Source organism: Mustela erminea, chromosome 1, assembly GCF_009829155.1.
Source record: "Mustela erminea isolate mMusErm1 chromosome 1, mMusErm1.Pri, whole genome shotgun sequence".
NCBI classification, from domain to species: domain Eukaryota; kingdom Metazoa; phylum Chordata; class Mammalia; order Carnivora; family Mustelidae; genus Mustela; species Mustela erminea.
The window spans coordinates 195,114,231-195,136,499 of record NC_045614.1 but is presented as its reverse complement, the minus strand read 5'-3'; the positions used below and the strand labels follow the sequence as shown (position 1 = coordinate 195,136,499).

Below are 22,269 nucleotides of genomic sequence, written 5' to 3'. Positions count from 1 at the left end.
GTAGCTTTAGCTACAGATTCATTGTGATTCTATTGTGCGAAGGTAGATCTTAGTAAGTTAGTAACCTCGGATTTGGTAAATTAGTCCATTTGATGTTCTTGCAGAACATACACTTTCTAAATGTCAGCCAGGCTTACAGTAATATTAATGATATCTTTCATTTATCTGCCTTAAAGATGTACTTATTGAGGTCAATGTTACCAATATACTATCTTTTTAAGCCACAAATATCTGAAGGAAATAGAAAAGCTGTTTCAGGGGCACCTGGGTGGCGCCCAGTGGGTTAAAGCTTGTGCCTTCAGTTTAGGTCATGATCCCAGGGTCCTGGGAATGAGTCCCACATTGGGCTCTCTGCTCGGTGGGGAGCCTGCTTCCCTTCCTCTCTCTCTGTCTGCCTCTCTGCCTGCTTGCAACCTCTGTCAAATTAATTAATTAATTAATTAAAGAAAAATGAAAAGCTGTTTCACCTAATATACACACACGTGTTCAGTCATATAAGACATAAAATGTATTTTCACAGTTTCAATTTGAACACAAGCAAACAAGTGTAAGCTGTAATAGGATGGAACTGTGATGAATTCAAACTCATCCTCACCAACCTTGCATTTTGCTCTCATTAGCCACTCAGTGATATTATTTCTTCTTCCCCAAGAAACATGTATCCGGTCGAGGTGCTTTAACCTGCAGGTGACTAAATGGTTTAATTGGACAGCTCTTCTCTGTCTACGTTCTTACTGTCCACACTCTCATTCCTATCCCTAAACCATTATGGATGTCACTAAATTTCCCTCTACCTGTTCTCTTTCTCGGTCACAGATTTGTCTTCTTTTTGAACCTTAAAAGAGAGATTGGGAGAGTAGAACCAACTTTACTGTGGCTTTAAGGCAAGGCTGACTGTAAACCCGAGGATAGAATTTTGATTCTGCTTGTGCTATTGACCCCATGTGACTTGGTGTCTCTGTTTCAATATCCTCCTCCACAGGGTGTTTGTAAGGAGATCTACCTCCTAGAGTGATTATCAGGACAAAAGTAAGAGGATGCAGTGCTTTTGGATACAGTGAATTACATAGATGTACAATAAAATTTTCATTGTGCTGCTGTTTCTGTGCAGGAAAGAAGATTCTAATTCTTGCCCAGGAGACGTTCAGTGTATTTATTTTCTAAACTTTTTATATTGCTACATTTTCAAACATGCACACAAATTTCAAATAGTAGTACAGAGAACTCTTGTATACCTTCACTGAGTTTCACCAATTGTTTGCATCTTGTGCTATGAAAACCTTTTCATTCTTTCATTCTCTCTGGTTTGGAGAAATACTTATTTTCCAAATCACTTGATAGTGGATTAGACATTGTGTCCTTTATCCTATATTTTTTACTAAGGACAGCAAGTTATTTTATAGAAAGCCCTTCTATTTAGCTTGCCCCCTTGTTGGTCTTGATGTATCTCCAGTCTTTGAGAACTCCTTTACTTTCTGCAAAATAAGATGTTCGTGTTCATCTTGTGCTTTGTCCACTCTAGTCCCCAAATCAAGTTTTCCATAAGAAACACCAACTCCGTTTAGCTCATTTTAGTTTCTCCTATATTTTAAAAAACAAAATCTTGCATGCTCCTTGCTAGTGTTTATATGTCCTACTCCTAGACCCTCTCAATAATATAGCTACCTCCCTACAAATATGAACTCAAAATAACAGCTCTAATTAAAATAGATTACCATAGGCACATTCTAGTCTTTTCTCCTTCCATATTTGCCACACTTATCTCCAATAATCAGAAACCTGTTCCTACAATCTACAGAACATGTATGGATTCACAAAACAAGTGGTTTGAGAACTGCTAAGCCTACCAGAGTAAAGCAAACTCACCACATAGAGTTTAATATTTGCTTTTCTCTTTTTCCCACTGACATAGAACACATGAATAAGCTTAAGTGCATGGTTTGATAGGTTTTGAAAATGCCTGCACCTGTGTAACCCACACTCCTATCAGGACATGAAATATTCACGTCACATATAAAACTCTCTTATCCCCTTTTCCTGTCAGTCACCATCCCCACTGCTAGAAGCAACCACTATTCAGCCTCTTCCGTGGGCAGGTATATATCGATTTAAGTCTGGATCACAACTATTTTTCTTAATTGAATTTTAGATTTATTTATTTATTTGAGAGAGAGAGAAAGAAATAGTGCAGATAGAGAATAGATTTAGATTTGCAAAAATATCTGCAGAAATAGTGAGACAGAGCAGAAGCAGAGAGGAGAGGGAGATTCCCTGCTAAGCCGGGAGCCCGACGTGGGACTCAATCCCAGGCTCCATACCAGGACCCTAGGATCATGACCTGAGCCAAAGGCAGACACTTAACTGACTGAGCCACCCAGGTGCCCCTGGGTCACATCTACTCTACAGACATATATTGGATGAAATTTTCCACAGAGAGGCCTCTTGCCCATCTTCCATTCTTTGATTTAGCCCTTTAGAGAAGACCAAATACGTGTGTCTCATTCCTTATTGAAATAATTCCTTGAAACAGGTGTTAATATTCCTGAAATAGACTATTTCCTATATGAGGTGCTTGGGGGTATGGCAAAAAATCCATACTACTATTTACACTTCAGCGTTAAATTAATTTAACTGATGTAGCTAATAAAGCTTTGAAACAAACTTTTTAAATAGTTAAGTATTGATGATAAAACAACATAACTTAATGGATGCCTCTATTACAACTTAAAATCTGGATTCTTCTGAATACCTCAAGCACCTTATATAGGACTAGAATATAGGACATATACAAATAAAGTACCTAGAAAATTATTTCATTTCTACTTAAACTTATCCTAGCATATAAACATCATAGACTTAATTAATTTCTCTATTTATCTACCTATTCAATGATGACTTTAGGAGGTTCAATATATTATCTCCTTCAGGTTGCAGAAATACTTTAATACTTTTTCAAGATAATAGTAACTTTTGCAAATCTAAAAGAAGTGCATTTTCTTAGGCCAGTAAAGATTTCAAGAGTAAGTTAGTGACTTATTACTTTTTGTCATAGGGTAGGCCTTCTGTCTTTTTTAAAGACATTTCAAGTTCGAGCTGCTAGTCATCTTTTTGATAGTTAAAATTCTCTTCTTCCATCATTAGGACTTTTTAGACTGATGCCTTTCTCATAGGCTTTATCAATTTCCAATGTGAAGTCTTTTCCTTAAAATTATGTATTTGTAGGGGCACGTGGGTGGCTCAGTGGGTTAAAGCCTCTGCCTTCAGCTCAGGGTCCTGGGATCGAGCCCTGTATCGGGCTCTCTGCTCAGCAGGGAGCCTGCTTCTTCCTCTCTCTGCCTGCCTCTCTGCCTACTTGTGATCTCTGTCTGTCAAATAAGTAAATAAAATCTTAGAAAAATAATAATAAAAAGCAAAAAAAAACTATGTAAAACCCCCCTCGGCCCATATTGTGTAATCTGTTTGCTTGATGCTACTCTTATAGCACTATTTTTAATAATGTACTTTCCCCTTTTTTTTATTTGTTTTTTTAAGTTTTATTTTAGTTTTAACTCCCTTCAACAATTCCACACACATACCATCCCTGCCTCTGGCAAATCACTTTAACAACATATTTCTTAGTAAAAGGTATCTCATTATAGTTGTAATTCCACCCAGAAGTTCCTGCATTTCCTAGAAGTGCCAGATCCCTGAAGTTATCTCTACTCTGAGAACTAGGTCATTACCTTGAATCAAGAGATTAGAACAAGTGTTCTAAGTTTTGGAGAAAATGATGCTCTACAGACAAAGTCCTTGCCCTAGAAAAATATTCAAATAAATATTTTATTTTAGGGAATGATTAAGTGCAAAAAAGGAAGATAAAAGTGGTATAAGCAGAAAGCAAATGATGGAAGCAGGGGACTTTATTTGGATACAGTATATGGAGAAACTTGCACAACAAATGAAAATTGAAGGAAGATCTAAAGAGATGAGGAAGGAACTCAACACAAGTTTCTGGAGAGGTAACACCAACTCAGATGCCCTGGGGTAGGAATGAGATTAGCCTGTTCTAGAAACCTCAAGAAGCCTGTCATTGGTGCTGGCCAGGAAGTGATTGGCAGACAGGAAGGAACAAGACTGAAGATGTAGGCAGGACCAGTTTCTAGGTCCTGGTGAGGACTAAGGAGGCCATGACAAATGGGATGAGAGACCATCCAGAAGGCGAAGAGTGACATCAGCTGGAGAAGAATCTGCTGGGAGGACCAACAGTGAACCCAGGGAGACCAATCAGAAAGAAACAATAGTCATCCTAGGATTGTGGCTGAGGAAGCTGGACAAAAGGCAGGATCCCATTCATGTGTAAGTTCAGGTGGATAGAGTTATAAACAGATAAAGAGAAAGGGCAGGGGCAGAGTCAAGGGTTAGGCCTCGAGTAAACAGGGTGTGTGTTGTATGTTGATATGATATCATTTACTGAAGTGAGGACAATGAGAAGAAACAGGACTGCAAAGAGAACAAGAGTTCTGAGTTTTTTATATCGAATTTAGGACTTTCTGATAAAATCCAAATGGTACTGCCTAATTGGCATGTGGCATGTGAGTCTAGAGTTCAGAGAAGTCAAATGTTGAAATACAGATTTGGAAAATTTGCACGCATTGCCGATATTTGAAGTCATGACATTGGATATGATTATCTAGGCGGCTAATGGAAAAGAGAAGAAAGCCAAAAACAGAACTCAGGAGTACTCTAGTATTTGAATTTTGAGAGGAACAAAAGAGCTGGGGGGAAAAAGCCAGGAAAAGCAGAGAATGAGATGAAAGGAAGATCACAAGTATGAGGAGAGTCCTGGAAGTCGAGTGAAGACAGGCATTCAAAAACGATTCCTAATGTTTGTGGACATAACCCACCAGATCAAATGGTGTTGAGGATTATTTCACTTACTCCGTGTTCCCAGTACTTCCTTTTCTAACACCTAAACAAATAAAGGCATACCTCTAGTTTAAAGACGTTTCTACTTAGTAGTTGAACTAAAAGTGCCCTTATGTGTGACACTCTTGACCTTATTCATAAAAAAGAGCAATAATTAAACATACCCTCACTATTCATTCTTTTTCTTTTACAATACATCTGCCTTTTATACACTTTAATTTCTCTCCTTTGAGTTTCACTATAGGTTCATGACCCTTCATTAACAATTTATTTTATTAACTGGGATAATTATTATGGTTACCACATGATATGTTGTTAAAACTGGCCACTATAATCCCATTTAATCTATCTCCTTTGTTCTTTTAAAATTGCCTCTAATATTCTGGAAAACTTTCCTTTTTCTTTCGAGTTTTTATCTAAATTCTAGTTAATTAACGTTGAGTGGAACTTAGTTTCAGGTGTAGGATTTAGTGATTCATCACTTACATAAAACAAACATCCCGTGCTTATCACAAGTGCTCTCCTTAATCCTCACTACCCATTAATTCATCCCTCCTGCCCACCTTCTATCCAGGAATCCTCAGTTTGTTCTCGATAGTTGATTCTGTTTCCTGGTTTGCCTCTCTCCTTCCCCCGCCCATATTCATCTGTTTTGTTTCTAAAATTCCACAAATGAGTGAAGTCATATGGTATTTGTCTTTCTCTGACTTACTTACTTCACTCAGCATTATCCCTTCTAGATCCTTCCATGTCATTGAAACTGGAAAGAATTCATTCTCTTTCTTTAATGGCTGAATTATATTCCATTTTGTGTGTGTGTGTGTGCTTGTGTGTGTGTGTGTGTGTGTGTGCGCACATCACATCTCTATCCATTCATCAGTCAATGGACATTTGGACTCTAGTCTTCAACAACTTCTTATTCTCTAACAACACCATATTTCAGAGGCATCCTAATTTTTATATGCCTTAAAAAATGGAATTAGGGGGTGCCTGGGTAGCTCAGTGGATTAAGCCGCTGCCTTCAGCTCAGGTCATGATCTCAGTGTCCTGGGATCTAGCCCTGCATCGGGCTCTCTACTCAGCAGGGAGCCTGCTTCCCCTTCTCTCTGCCTGACTCTCTGCCTACTTGTGATCTCTCTCTCTGTCAAATAAATAAATAAAATCTTAAAAAAAAAATGGAATTGGTTGTCCTCATAGGAATCCTTATTCTATTCAGTGGAGAATAATGATACAGACCTGAAATGTGCTTGGGGCACACATTGGGGTTGGCAGTGGGCAGACTTGACTAAGGTACCATCTTTGTTAATGACAGAACAGAAAAATTTTTCAATGTAGAGTTATGGGTTCCCACTGATTTTTCTTCCTTTCAGCACAGTGTGCCACTTTATCATAAATATCTTACCATATTTACTTTATTCCCATTTTATTTTATTTCTTTTCAGTGTTCCAAAATTCATTGTTTATGCACCACACCCAGTGCTCCATGCAATATGTGCCCTCCTGGACACCCAACACCACTAGGTTCCCCATCCCCCCAGCCCCCTCCCCTCCAAACCCCTCAGTTTGTTTCTCAGAGTCCACAGTCTCTCATGGTTTGTCTCCCTCTCTGATTTCCCCCATCTCACTACTCCTCTCCATCTCCCAATGACCTCCGTGTTATTCCTTTTGTTTCCCAAATAAGTGAAACCATATGATAATTGACTCTTTCTGCTTGACTTACTTCACTCAGCATAATCTCTTCCAGTCCTGTCCATGTTGATACAAAAGCTGGGTATCCATCCTTTATGATGGAGGTACAATACTCCATTGTATATATGGACCATATCTTCTTTATCAAATTTATTTTTTACCACAATGAAAATCCTATTTAAAAATGGACATCCTCATACAATGAGTAGAGAACTTCTTTACACGACAGCACATAGCAACCTAGAGTGGCCTAGAACTAATTCCTCCCATTTGGTGCGCCTCTTGTGCACCTCTTGAACAGGTCAAATGCAGCAGAAATTCAGCCAACCTCCCCTACCTCAAGGTACCCTACTTCTGCATCTTTAGCCTGTGTCAGACTGGGGCTCACCTACCCAGTGGGCTTATCTCCTGTTCCCATCTCTATAGATTTTCCTTGTTTTACTAGAGTGTAGATACTTTGAGACAAATATATTTTTAAAAATTATCCCCTCCTCAGCTGACTGATTTTTCTGAAAGCTTCTTCTTTCTCTTGGCTTTGAGTGAATGGAAAAGCCAGGGAGGATTCTGTATTACTCAATATCCCAATAGTAATTACAAAGTGCAGATTCTTGTGTCCCACTCCAACATTTCAAATTAGAATCTCTGGAGACAGAAATTAGGAATCCAAATTTTTAGCAAATTCTTCAGGTGATTCATGAAATTGAGTATAACTGGCCAGGGGTTCTCAAGTGTTTCTTCTGAGAGAAGGCACTAAGATTGCAAAAGGATGTAGTTGTTCTAGTGGTGCTTGTGCTAATGTGAGCTTGTGGTGGAGAAGCTAAGCAGATAGACAGGAAAAGTTTTGTGGAGCAGAACCTGAGAGAGAAATGCAATTGACACATGTTGGAGGAGTATCTCCTTCTTAATGTACGCCTTACAGATAGATGCAGGAGAAAAAAAAAATGAGAAGAGGCTATTTCTCCATGTAGCACTATAACAACTTTGGAACTCATTAAGAATGTGTCAGATTAATACTGCTGTAACTTGTATTTAATTAGACCAGTAGCTTGAAGCATGTATGCTTAATTTTCACAGTCCATGGTTCATGGATTGGTTTTCTACTCCAAACCTTGAAATAACAAGAGAAAATGCTGATCAGTAAACTTTGGGCTGCCTATAAGCTCTTTCATATCAGTACCTAATATTTATTGTTCTCAGAAGGTGTACAGTACTTACAAAAGAATTTGGGAGATTAGCTAATAAACTGCATTATTTTTTCTTAACTGCAATTTTTTTGAAGATTTTATTTACTGATTTAGATAGTGTGTGAGCAGAGGGAGGGGCAGAGAGAATGGAGGAGAGAGAAAGAATCTCAAGAAGACTACCTGCTGAGCACAGAGGTCTTTTTCTTTTTAATAAAGAAAAATATTTATTTATTTTTTTTATTTATTTTTTATTTATTTTCAGCATAACAGTATTCACTATTTTTGCACCACACCCAGTGCTCCATGCAATCCGTGCCCTCTATAATACCCACCACCTGGTAGCCCGACTTCCCACCCCCCACCCCTTCAAAACCCTCAGATTGTTTTTCAGAGTCCATAGTCTCTCATGGTTCACCTCCCCTTCCAATTTCCCCCAACTTCCTTCTCTCTATCTCCTCATGTTCTCCATGCTATTCGTTATGCTCCACAAATAAGTGAAACCATATGCTAATTGACTCTCTCTGCTTGACTTATTTCACTCTGCATAATCTCTTCCAGTCCCATCCATGTTGCTACAAAAGTTGGGTATTCGTCCTTTCTGATGGAGGCATAATACTCCATAGTGTATATGGACCACATCTTCCTTATCCATTCGTCCATTGAAGGGCATCTTGGTTCTTTGCACAGTTTGGCGACCATGGTCATTGCTGCTATAAACATTGGGGTACAGATGGCCCTTCTTTTCACTACATCTGTATCTTTGGGGTAAATACCCAGGAGTGCAATTGCAGGATCATAGGGAAGTTCTATTTTTAATTTCTTGAGGAATCTCCACACTGTTCTCCAAAGAGGCTGCACCAACTTGCATTCCCACCAACAGTGGAAGAGGGTTCCCCTTTCTCCACATCCTCTCCAACACTTGTTGTTTCCTGTCTTGCTAATTTTTTCTATTCTAACTGCTGTAAGGTAGTATCTCAATGTGGTTTTAATTTGAATCTCCCTGATGGCTAGCGTTAATGAACATTTTTTCATGTGTCTGATAGCCATTTGTATGTCTTCATTGGAGAAGTGTCTGTTCATATCTTCTGCCCATTTTTTGATATGATTGTCTGTTTTGTGTGTGTTGAGTTTGAGGAGTTCTTTATAGATCCTGGATATCAACCTTTTGTCTGTACTGTCATTTGCAAATATCTTCTCCCACTCTGTGGGTTGCCTCTTTGTTTTCTTGACTGTTTCCTTTGCTGTGCACAAGCTTTTGATCTTGATGAAGTCCCAAAAGTTCATTTTCGCTTTTGTTTCCTTTGGAGACATATTTTGAAAGAAGTTGCTGTGGCTGATATCGAAGAGATTACTGCCTATGTTCTCCTCTAGGATTCTGATGGATTCCTGTCTCACATTGAGGTCTTTTATCCATTTTGAGTTTATCTTTGTGTACAGTGTAAAAGAATGGTCGAGTTTCATTCTTCTACATATAGCTGCTCAGTTTTCCCAGCACCATTTATTGAAGAGACTGTCTTTTTTCCACTGTATATTTTTTCCTGTTTTGTCGAAGATTATTTGACCATAGAGTTGAGGGTCCATATCTGGGCTCTCTACTCTGTTCCACTGGTCTATGTGTCTGTTTTTAGGCCAGTACCATGCTGTATTGGTGATCACAGCTTTGTAATAAAGCTTGATATCAGGTAACGTGATGCCCCCCGATTTATTTTTGTTTTTCAACATTTCCTTAGCGATTCGGGGTCTCTTCTGATTCCATAAAATTTTTGGATTATTTGCTCCAGTTCTTTGAAGAATACCAGTGGAATTTTGATCGGAATAGCATTGAAAGTATAGATTGCTCTAGGAAGTATAGACATTTTAACAATGTTTATTCTTCCGATCCAAGAGCATGGCATGGTCTTCCATCCTTTTATGTCTTCTTCAATTTCTTTCATGAGTGTTCTGTAGTTCCTCGAGTACAGATCCTTTACCTCTTCGGTTAGGTTTATTCCCAGGTATCTTATGGTTCTTGGTGCTATAGTAAATGGAATCGATTCTCTAATTTCTCTTTCTGTATTTTCATGATTAGTGTATAAGAAAGCCACTGATTTCAGTACATTGACTTTGTATCCTGCCACGTTGCTGAATTGTTGTATGAGTTCTAGTAGTTTGGGGGTGGAGTCTTTTGGGTTTTCCATATAAAGAATCATGTCATCTGTGAAGAGAGAGAGTTTGACTTCTTCATTACTAATTTGGATACCTTTTATTTCTCTTTGTTGTCTGATTGCTGTTGCTAGGACTTCTAATACTATGTTGAACAAGAGTGGTGAGCGTGGGCTAGATGGTCCTAGTTCAAGTCTCTGCCCCACCACTTAAAACTACCAGCATCCAGGTTGTTCTCAATGTAAAATCCATAGCACGGTGGCAAAAGCAAAGAGTTGATGCAAAGTAGTGCCCTTGCCACGAAATAGGCTCTCCGTAAATGGGTCTTACTCTCTTCTATAAAGCATGTCGATAAGTTTCCTCTGATTTTAATGCAGTGTGGTTATCGGTGGATGTCTCCTGGATGCTTAGGCATTCCCTGGCTTTATTGATGCCGGTGACTCGATCAAACACGATCCTTTGTTTAATTTCAACAAAGTAATGGATAGGTAAAAAGATAAACAAATGGACTGGAAATAACTTCATTCCTTTTGTGTATTTGTAGGTGGCCTGGATTCTAACAAGTTGAAAGACCCCATTAAATGAGGCATTTGTAACGATTAAGAATTAGATCACTAGCTCTTCTAAAATAGCAGTTATTGAATTTTGACTGCATTGTCAATATGGCTTAATTGGCTTAATTCCAGCTGTCCACTAGTAGTTTCTTGGTGTGATGATGTTTCAGGCCAAAAGCACAGCTGGAAGTCCCTGCACACTTTCAAATTATCATTTAATCTGCCTAGAACACAAATGTTATCCTTTACCAATTCATTATCAAGGACCAACATTATGTGTGGAAAATTATTCAAGTTCATTGAATATGAAAATTACTCGAGTTGGTACATCAGATTATAAATATAATAGGTTTTATTGCTTGTCTTAACTTTGTGTGAATTCAATAACCCCCTAAATAGGAGAACTCCTGAACCTCCTTACTGCTGGCTGGGGCTTTCTGCAGAGACCCTGGACCAAGATACAATCTCCACAGTGAAATGGGGTCTCAGGCAGTGGTTCTCTAACTAGGCCATACAGTAGGATAAACTTGGAGATTTAATTTTAAAATGGAGATTTAATTTAAAAATTTAAAAAACCTAGATTTTTGAAGTCCCCTCTCTCCATTCCAGACTCATTAAATCAGAGATAGAGAAGGGGAAACAGGTTACACTGTTATTTACAAGAACTCCTGGTGATTCTAATGTGAAACTGAAATTTTGAAACTCAATCTAGAACTAGAGGTCAAGAGATGATCTAAGGGACGTGATAGAAATGAGCACTAGTTAGGGTCCTTTCTGTGATCTAACCAGAAGAATAAAAAATTAAAGGAAATGTTTTTAAAGAAGAATCATTCAGAGAAATTCAAGAATATTTTAGGATGGGCACACATAGTTCTGGAATATCTACTATGAGCAGCATCTTTAGAAAGTAACAATGGTGGGGGCACCTGGGTGTCTCAGTGGGTTAAGCCTCTGCCTTCGGCTTGGGTCGTGGTCTCAGGGTCCTGGGATCAAGCCCCGCATGGGGCTCTCTGCTCAGCAGGGAGCCTGCTTCCCCCCCGCCCTGCCTGCCTCTCTGCCTACTTGTGATCTCTCTCTCTCTCTCTGTAAAATAAATAAATAAAATATTTTAAAAAAAAAGGTAACAATGGTGGATGGAGAGTTTCTTACACATCTTTTTCATTATCTTCAGGAGGAATTTAGAGCCATCCAAGTGGGAAGCAGTCCTAGGCCTGCATATGACATCAAATCTGACTTCTCCTCAAATAGTAACTCGATTTATAGATCAAATCGTCATAAACCCTCATTACAATAAACGGACAAAGGACAGTGACCTCGCCATGATGCACCTTGAATTTAAAGTGAATTACACAGGTAAAAGACATCAGTTTTAGTCATCCCATCTGGTGAAATCAATTCAAAATTAGATTTGAAATATTATCAGTACCAACAAATTAATAATCCATGAAGGTTGGATAATTTGTTATAGAAATCATTATAATTTAAGTGGAATTGGGGAATGGAGCAAAACATATTCAATTATCTTCATCAAGTGTTTGAATACAACATTCTAGAAAGTTGGCCAGCAGAATAAAATATTCTGAGCCCCCTGTAAATAGTGAACTCAAAGGAGCAGCATAGAGAAAATAAGTCATGTTCCAATGCATACCTTCTATATTTCTCATGTGGAAGAAAGCCAGGTCCATCTACCACAAAGGGCAGAATAGGACAAACTGAGAGAAGAGCATATACACTAGAATGAAGTTTTTAAAGGCGATTCAATAATATTAATAGAATGGCAGTTGGAAGACTTTCTCCAAATACCTAGGTGATGTGCAAGAAATTACCTAATGGAGTGAACGTTATCCTGAAGGGCTCTACCCAACTCCATCCTTTACTCCGAAGACTTCCAACCCCTGGTGAGGATAAAATGCTGCCATTTCTGGATTCTCATGGAATTTGGTGTACACATGTCTTAGAGCACTTATCAAAGGCAGACTATTACTGGATTAATTAGGTAGCCTTATCCTTGAGGGTAAGCACCCTATTTGTGTCTGCCCTGGGTCTTAAGTGTAGTGGGCACTTAATAAATGGCAGGCAGCTTGTAAATTGTTGGAGAAAGGCTTTAAAAGTCAGTGACCAATGCTGATGCTTCCATAAGTGCACTGTAAAACAATCACCTAAAAGCTTTTTTAATGTGGAGATAATTGAGGAAAATCAAAAAAGCTTCAGAACATTTGTCCGAGTGTCTTTTAATTGGCCCTGAAGAACAGCCTTCCCAAGATTTTCACACAGCTGACACAGTAAATAGCATGATTACTTAAAATCAAATAAAAATGATCAACTCTAAAACTAAGACATTGTTTACATTCTTAAAGTGTAATTAGGAGACAATGTAGAAAAGGATCCCAAAAGACCACCGGGGTTACCTAGTCCATTGTCAAAAAGTACTGCCCTGAGATGCTTCTTTCCTCTGAGACTGATGTCTAAAAAATGTTCAAGCAGCATAAAACAGAAATACAAGTGTTTTAGATAAAATGTTGAAAATAATTGATTTTTAAAACTTGTTAGAAATGGTGTTTGTTTGTTTGTGTTTTGTTTTTCCAGATTATATACAACCTATTTGTTTACCAGAAGAAAATCAGGTTTTTCCTCCAGGAAGAATTTGTTCCATTGCTGGCTGGGGGAGGATTATACATCAAGGTAAATCATTAGACTCAATAAAAGAAAATGCCTACTAATAAGAAGGATGCTATTGCACTATCCTGTGAATATTTTCAACATCTTTTGCAATAGCTCTTAAAAGCACTGTCTGACTTAAATTCATATGCTATACTCCTTATTGGAGGAGAGTTCAAGCATCCCCCAAACTTCGCACCTGATTTTGATATTATGAAAATTACTATGATAAAGAGAAAAGATATATCTGTTTAAGTGAATATTACAAACATTACAAAATTTATTTTTGTAAAGCATCTGGATAAAATTTGAACAAAAGCCAAATTATTACCTGTTACATTTTTCAAGTCAGTAAAACTATCTTTATCACATAAAGTCCTTACACTCCCATTCCCTAAAAAATGAGAAGGGAATCCCCTTTAACTTCACCATGCTGAGTGAGCCTACTCAGATGTGGCACAAATCTTACAGTAAAGACTATAAATTCAGCGGTTAGCATTATTTAACAGGATGTTTTCCAAACACATAAAAGATGCATATTAAAACTAACCGAACGTAATTTTTTTTTTTTTTTTTACAAAATCTAGTACTCTGTTCTCTCTTAATGTAACTACAAGGCACGTTGGTTTCAGAATTCCTGATAGAAGGAATAGAAGTCAGTGACTGACTGATAGAAGTTATTCCATCAGGGCAGAATTTTGACTACCCATTAAAAATTAAGCAAAAAGGAAAGACACTATATAGTCTGGTGGGAGAACCAGGCCTCTAGAGTCGCAATAGATCATGGCCAAGATATTTAAAAAATCTTTATTACATAAGATGAAAAGCCACAGAATTTTGTGGAAAGGTCAGCTACCAGAAGCAAAACATTCACAATTAAAACTCCCTTCTTATTAACTGAACATAATAAAATTTAAAAAAATACATAAATATTAAAAATAAGTTAAAATACTAAAATATTTTAAAATATTAAGTTGAAATACATAAATATTTAAAATATTCTTAAAAATAAATCAATCAATTTTTTTTAAAAAACCAACAATAATAATACTCGTCTTCCTTGTAAAAGAAAGGGTGACATTCTAAGTCAAGTCTTTGCCTGATGATTTCAACAGGGTTTCTCCATGGCAATTGCATTATGTCACTGAAATACCTCATGACTGCTCTCCATAAAATGTATTGAAGTCAAAGGCAGTATCTTCTTTTATTTCCTCTGCTTGAAATATGCCATGATTTATTAAATTTGAAATCTAAAGAGTAAAAATGATTCCTAGATAGATATTTTCTCTATCTGACTTGAATTAAAAGACATTTATGGCCACAATGTAGACTCTTCAAAAACAAATTATCCCCTAACAAAATTTAAGGCTCTTTATTCCATAGGAAATGGGTATTTCTTTTGGAGCTCAGTAAACTTGGCTCACATTACTTATTGTTACTAAAGATATGCATTTAATTGACTTAAGAAGGGTCTCTAAGAGTGGTATGGAGTCAAGGAAAATCAGTGTCTGAGATCAATTTCATTTAGGAATAAATGGTCAGATCATGTTTACATACTTCCTGGGCGATGGAAATTTTAATGAATTTTATGAACTTTGTCTTATGATTTCCAGCTACTTAACTGTGTAAAACCCAGATCCCCCCGCACCCACTGTTATGAGTATATTATCATAATTAACTAGGAAAACCATGAATACATCATTTACTAGGAAGAAGTGAAGTGATATTAGTCTGTTAAATTAAGGCAATTAGGAAACTTAAAAGAACTTTATTGTTATTTTTATGTATTTTTAATGTGTGTATTCTCAATTATCCTTATGGCAATTGTAGACAAATAAATATTAAATATAAGAACACTGCTCAAATTTTTCTTTACCAAAGAGTTGTATCGTATACCCATCCAATCCTTTTTATTCCTTGATGAGCTGTAAATGGGTTTTGATTTTATAATAGCTTATAATAAAAACTAGAGTCTACCAGCCCATCATTGGTCTTCATAGAATGTGTAACAGTGAGATGCTGAATTCCCTCCTCCATCTTCACGTCTTAAAGTCCAATGTCAAACTTTCAAAGTCATCCAGTGATTAGTCGCTGGAGTCACTGGCACCAGCCGGAAGTTGCCACTTGTGCACATCTCCCAACTCCTGTTCACTGTGACGCTGATACCTTGAGTGTTTACATCACGCAAATGATACGTATTGGGATTTTTTTCCTTGAAAACCTATATTAGACGTTGACCAACACAGCACTGAATTTTACATATACTGCTTTGCACCTTATATACATACACACATGTCCATGTACACACACACACACACACACACACACACACACAACTTTTTCCTGTTTAGTGTGTGGATTAAAACTTGGGTGGAAATGAAGTCACTACATTTTTTGCAATAACACTGGCTGTCATATGCACTAAGTTATCATCAACTTTCTGCCTTTCTTGTGGAAACACATAGAATTGCTAATTATTAGAAAGTGCTTCTCAGGTGTCTTTTCTGAGGCACTAGACACCTGCAGGCTTCAGATCCCCCTTGGAATGAGTATTTCAGTAAACAGAGAGTCATGCTTGCAGTAGATGAGTCATTTTGTGAAAATCGTGGGAGTACACCCTGTTACAGAATGCCTCCTTTCTCTTCAACTGGGTGTGGATGACAAGCTGATTGCCCTTAGACCAGGGCACAGTTCAGCTGAGCTTTGTCTTCTGTTCCGTGTGCACCTGCTCATTCACAGAGTCTCACAAAGTTGCTGAATGCTATTATCAGGGAGCACCTCTTCAGGTGTCAAATGAAAAGCCTCCTGGATTTCAGAGTCATTGCTAATTTCCATAAATGAAACTCCTCGTGTTGGTGGGCTATTTTTCCCCATGAGCAATACCGTAACCATTTAAAATTACTGCAAATTCCTAAAGCCTGTCTAGTCCAATCCCCAATTCCCGTTAGCCCTTGGAAACAAAAGGAGTGCTTTTCTGTTATCCATTTGGCAAAATCCACAGATGGGCTTTATTATGTGCTTTAAAAATACTAAGGTTCAGCATTTAGTTTCACTATCTATGCACACAGTACTCGATAATGAGAGTGAACTGTTGAAATAAATAAGACCGATGGCGGCTCATTCAGGGATGCACGTTGATCCCTTCTGACTGGCAGGTCGTATTTCCATTTTGAACAGGCCCTACTGCAAACATATTGCAAGAAGCCAATGTCCCTCTTCTATCAAATGAGAAATGCCAACAACAGATGCCAGAATATAACATTACAGAAAATATGGTCTGTGCAGGTTATGAAGAAGGAGGAATAGATTCTTGTCAGGTAAGTATGTAAAACTGTTCACTCTACATCTCCAGAAAGCATTGCTCTATAATGATTTTATGGCTTTGCAATGATTAGGGAGTAAAAAAATCATCAGGCTTTTAACTTCATTTCTTCTTTTACCAAACTGTGACTTTTTAAAAAATTTGTGGCCTACTTACATAGTATTCCTAGGGTGGATGTGAGCATTAGAAAGAAAACTCATTTTTAAGGAGAAATACTAAGATCAGATAGCTTTAGAGCTGAGGCATAAAATATGACTGTGTGAGAGAGTCAGGTAAGTTATGTAGTGCTGACCCACTGTTGAACTTGGCTAAATCTAATTCTAATTCTTTAAAACCCTATACAGATTTCAAACAAAACACAAAAAAGGGAGTCGGAAGGCCAATTTCACCTATTGGCTTCCAATTTTCAACCCTGGTTTTGAGTCTGGGGCATGGGTTCAGGGACAAGAAATAATTTTCTGCATAAAACCAACCTGGATACCTTGGTTAGAACCCGTTTGTAACTAACCACTTGTAGGAAAGTTAAAAACTAGAACTTACTCAACAGCCTGGCATAAATCTGGACCTGGAGCTCCTACACTAGGATTTTCATCTTATCATTTATATTTCATTTTAGAGATGTAATCACATGACTTCACTGAATGTCAACATGGCAATATATCTGATGTATCAGGAGTTTTTGACTTACATGATCACCAGAGAAAACTCCTACTCACAAATTACCCTCACTGAAGATAAGAACATGTTATCACTTGAAATAATGTAGCCATCTATTAGTGCCATGAAACCCACATGAAACCCAACAAATAAAAGATAAATTCTGCCAAATTTTAGAATTATTGTTCATTTTTAGGTGCAGTGTGGAGTAGTCACGAAAGCATAGACTCTGGGCTCAGACTAGTCTTATTTATTATTATTATTTTTTTAAGATTTTATTTATTTGACAGAGAGAGCCAGTGAGAGCAGGAACACAAGCAGGGGGAGTGGGAAAGGAAGAAGCAGACTTCCTGCCAACCAGGGATCCCGATGCAGGGCTCCATCCCAGGACCCTGGGATGGTGACCTGAGCCTAAGGCAGATGCTTAATGACTGAGCCACCCAGGCACCCCTCTCAGACTACTCTTATGTTACCCTTGCCAAAATACTTATGGGTGAGACTTTGGGCAAGTCACTTAAGTTTTATTTAGAGGTTTAAAAATCAGGTAATACGTAGAAGGCATTTAAATAAGCACTGAAAATATTAACAGTTTTCCCTATGAGACTTTAGATATTAATCTTCTAGCATGTTTTCTGTATTTGAAAATTAATAAGGTGTTGATGACTTAACATCTGCTGGATTAGATTAAACCTGATAGCAGTAATGAACAAAGTAATAATTTACAAATGTGGACACAGCCATTTGTACCATGGGAAAATCTTTCACTGTTAAAATGCAAATAACTTGTTATATATACTAACATCTATGTCAACGTAATTTGACTTCATACAAGAATTTTTTAACAGACACTTAAGCAGATGAATCTTTATATGTATGCTCTAGTTAAATCAGTGTCTCAAATCCTGTTAAACTTTCAGCCTAGTTTTACATCTATTCTGCATTGTTGAACATTTTCAAATTCAAGACAAATAAGACAGCTTTCTTCTTGCTTAAAATTTATCTCTGGATCTTAAACGTTCCTTTTAAAATGAAAAGCATGCTAAAGGTAAGATATATTGCCACTTAGAGGAAGATTTATAGAATTATTGTTCAGGAGGGAAATCAGCTGTACAACTTCAATTACAGTTAATGGGGGTTGTGTGGCAGGTGCCTCATGCACGAGGTAGAAAATATGACCATGAATGCTACTGGTATTAGAGTTACATTAAGCCAGTCACTCGTGCCAGATCTCTCAAATCTTATGTTTGGGTCTAATTTCTAGACTAAGTATGTTATTCATTCGCAAGTAGGAACATCTCCACACAGGGCAGGATCTGATGTAATATGTTATCGTGATTGAGTGATCCATAGTATAGAGGGTCACATGATCTTTGTTCATCTTTAATACTATTTTATACAAAAGGACTAGCTGATTAAATAAGAATATCTTTAAAATTATGGATATGCTACAACTGATACATCAGTTGAATGAGCTCTTTTGAAACATTATTTTCCCCTTTACGGTGGCAAAGGATTGGCCTTATTAGTCATTCATACATTATTTTTTATTTTAAGATTTTATTTATTTGACAGATAGAGATCACAAGTAGGCAGAGAGGCAGGCAGAGAGAGAGGGGGAAGCAGGTTCCCTGCTGAGCAGAGAGCCTGATTCAGGGCTCAATCCCAGCATCCTGGGATCATGACTTGAGCCGAAGGCAGAGGCTTAACCCACTGAGCCACCCAGGCGCCCCAGCATTCATACATTCTTAAATATCTTCTGGCTTGCCAAAAGCTTGCATGTGTGGGGTGGTTATCCAGATTTTGAGACCTCACAAGTGGCTGTAGAAGTCCCCTCTATATAGGACAAAGTGAACTACACAAAAAGCAAACTCATTTTGCTAGCTATGTAGACCTTTGTTCTATTCCAGTGGTGTTCTAAGATGGCCTCCAGCCCAGCAGCTCAGCAGCACCTGAGAACCTATTCTAGGAACAAATTCTCAGGCCCCAGCACAGACCTGATGAGTCAGCAACTCTAACCCTGGGACCCAGTAATATGTGTTTTAGCATACTAAAACCACTGGTATGACAACATAAATTTTAGGTTGATACTTCATGGTCTGGACATTCACTTATATTTTTGAAGTCCACACTTCCACCATCTCTGAGATGGTGGAAGAAGAGAAAGTCTTCCTTGAACAAACCAGCAAATTAAGGCATGAAGTTATGTAACAGAACTGAAATGGTAGAGTTAGATGAGTGAAGTGACAGTCCCATGTGTAATAGGTCTCCAGCCATACAGACAACCCAACTGTTGGACATCAAGCCTCCCTGTGGATTGTCTGAATATCTGCAAATGATCCAGCACATGTTGGGCAACTTAACAACCTGTTCATGGAGTCAATGTCTAGATTCTATTTTTTTTTTTTAACCAAAGGGCTTCTTTTCAAAATACCCAAACAGTTGAGGTTTTTTTTTAATAATCTCTGAGTCTGTATTAAGGATATTAAGGATGTTAACCTTAACCATCTCATAAATAGTTCTGGACCTAAATTATAAATTACGGGTTTAGGATATAGAAATAAAAATCACATTCCCTGCTTTCAAACACATTTGTTACATTTAGAAAAGAGGTAACCTATGTTGCCAGTGCAATTTCTTTTCCTCTGTACCCAAGCAAGAAAAGGTACTTTTATACACCACATTTTTTCCCCTTAAACATGGTCCCAAAGATAATAAAGAATCAAGACAAAAAGTCTCTCAGGATATTTTTCAACACAAACTCGGGTTGAAATATTCTATTGTACCAGGGATTGCAACCAAAGTACACAAGACTTTAAATTCCTTCATAAATATAAAAAAAAAGGTTGAAAATTTTGCACAATAACTGTAAGGGAAATATCTGCCAATGCCATTATTAAGTAATGGTATGATAAATTTGCATTATGTTCTTTTGCATTACATACAAATACTCATGCAAATGAAATATATGAAATTAACTCTAGCAGAAGCTGTTATAATTAATATTTTCAAAAATTAAATAATTATTCATCAGTTAAAATCTGTGAAAATACGTGTGCTTACCGTAATTTATATCCTTGACATACCTATTCCCATTGAAATGTTAAGATTTTTTTCAAATATGATTGTCTAATGACAAAAAGTTAATGCTACCTGAAAAAACTGAAATCAACTTTCTGTGGGAGTTTTTAATTTCTTTAACACACAACGTGGAATAATTGTCTTTTCTGCAAAGTCTCTCTCAGTTCTTAGAACATACTTCTTTTTGTTCCATTTTTTGTTTCAAGTTTTTATTTAAACTCCATTTGGTTAACATATAGTGTGATATTAGTTCAGGATTAGAATCTAGTGATTCATCACTTCCATACAACACCCAGTGCTCATCACAACAAATCCCTCCTTAATCCCCATCACCCTTAATCCCCATGCCTCCACTAAGCTCCCCTCCAGCAACCCTCAGTTCTCTGTAGTTGAGTCTGTTTTACCGTTTGCCTCTCTTTTTTTCTCCCTTATGTTCATCTCTTGTTTATTAAATTCCACATAAGAGTGGAACCATATCATACCTCTTTTAATAAAATTATCAGCTTTTAGTATATATTTTAGTTGGGATTCTTCTCTTAGTTGTGCCTTAGAGAATTTCTTAATGCCTATCAAAATGCCATAATGAAAGTAAGGAAAGTTTTGCTATAAAAGCGCTTTATGAAGAGTTACATGCAAATTATGTTTTAGTTGTCAAGAGTTTCTCTGTGTCCTTTCTGAGCAGCCAAAAGTTCTCATTCTTAATGGAGAGTGCTGGTGAAGAGATATACAGATGACTTGCAATTAAATCATATTTTGCTCTTTAGTTTTGAATTGATGCTAAAAAATAACCTTAGATGTTTATGCCAGTTGACAACACATCTACAATTTTCTTTTGCAATTTTCTCTTTAGGGGGATTCAGGAGGACCACTAATGTGCCAAGAAAACAACAGGTGGTTCCTGGCTGGTGTGACATCATTTGGATACAAGTGTGGACTGCCTAATCGTCCAGGGGTGTATGCCCGGGTCCTGAGGTTCACAGAATGGATACAAAGTTTTCTACAGTGAAGTGTTTCCTAAACCAACATGAAAGTCATGCTGTTTTCCCATTTCACTCTAAGGAGCATGGAAGTTGAGACTTTTATCAAAATGACTTCTAAGAGAGTTTATTCTTACCTAAGTCACTGAATGCTGAAGGGTGAGGGCAAACACACACACAAAAATAATACCATACAAAATAACTTTAAACTAACACTCTTTGATTTCATTGTGATCAGCTAATCTTTCACAGAGGTCATTTTCCTTGTTTTTAATCATTTTTATCAAATTCTCTCATTCAAAGGAATGCTATTGTAAAACATATACCATATACTTAAACTTCGGCAAAATTAGGAAGAGAGGTGAAGTAAACTGTTTTGCACAGTGTGTTGTTATTTGAAGTAAACTGCTATAAATTATCTAGCTTCAGAATCTCAGTGTTCTTTCCACTTTTCTATCATTTGCATTTTCAAATTCATCTTGAGCATATCCTTAATATTTTCCCCACTCATTAAAAATACATATTTTGGGGCACCTGGGTGGCTCAGTGGGTTAAGCCGCTGCCTTCGGCTCAGGTCATGATCTCAGGGTCCTGGGATCGAGTCCCGCATCGGGCTCTCTGCTCAGCAGGGAGCCTGCTTCCTCCTCTCTCTCTCTGCCTGCCTCTCTGCCTACTTGTAATCTCTCTCTGTCAAATAAATAAATAAATATTTTTAAAAAAATACGTATTTTAAGTTCATGTCACAGAGAACTAAATTGATTGCATAGCACTCTCAACCTAATTAAATAGCAAAAAGCATAAGTTTCTGTATCAACCTTATATCAAAAAGAGGAGTAAATTAACTGTTATTGTCATTCTGTTATTGGCTCATTTTTTATCTGCATTAATAATACCATCTATTTATTTCGAGTTAATATTTTTTAACTTTCCAAAAAGTAATCAGACATATCAAAAAAATGCAACTTTCAAATGGGTTTTTTTTAATCTATGTTTTACAGTGAATGTTTTTAACATGTGCAAAAGTTACTTAGACACAGCTGAATCACCCATTAGAAGGTCAAAAATGTGGAATAAATGAATTTGCCTCACTGCTTTAATCTCTT

At 37.3% G+C, this 22,269-nt stretch overlaps 1 protein-coding gene across 1 annotated transcript in view; it reads left to right on the top strand.

The window, feature by feature from the left end:
- Positions 1-21,195, top strand: part of TMPRSS15 (transmembrane serine protease 15) — a 116,640-nt gene extending 95,445 nt beyond the window's left edge. Inside the window, exons 23-26 of the mRNA XM_032345507.1 lie at positions 11,646-11,827; positions 13,061-13,156; positions 16,310-16,449; positions 21,040-21,195. Coding sequence (XP_032201398.1) covers positions 11,646-11,827; positions 13,061-13,156; positions 16,310-16,449; positions 21,040-21,195 — 574 coding nt within the window. The remainder of the gene's footprint in view (positions 1-11,645; positions 11,828-13,060; positions 13,157-16,309; positions 16,450-21,039) is intronic.
- Positions 21,196-22,269: the final 1,074 nt, after the last annotated feature.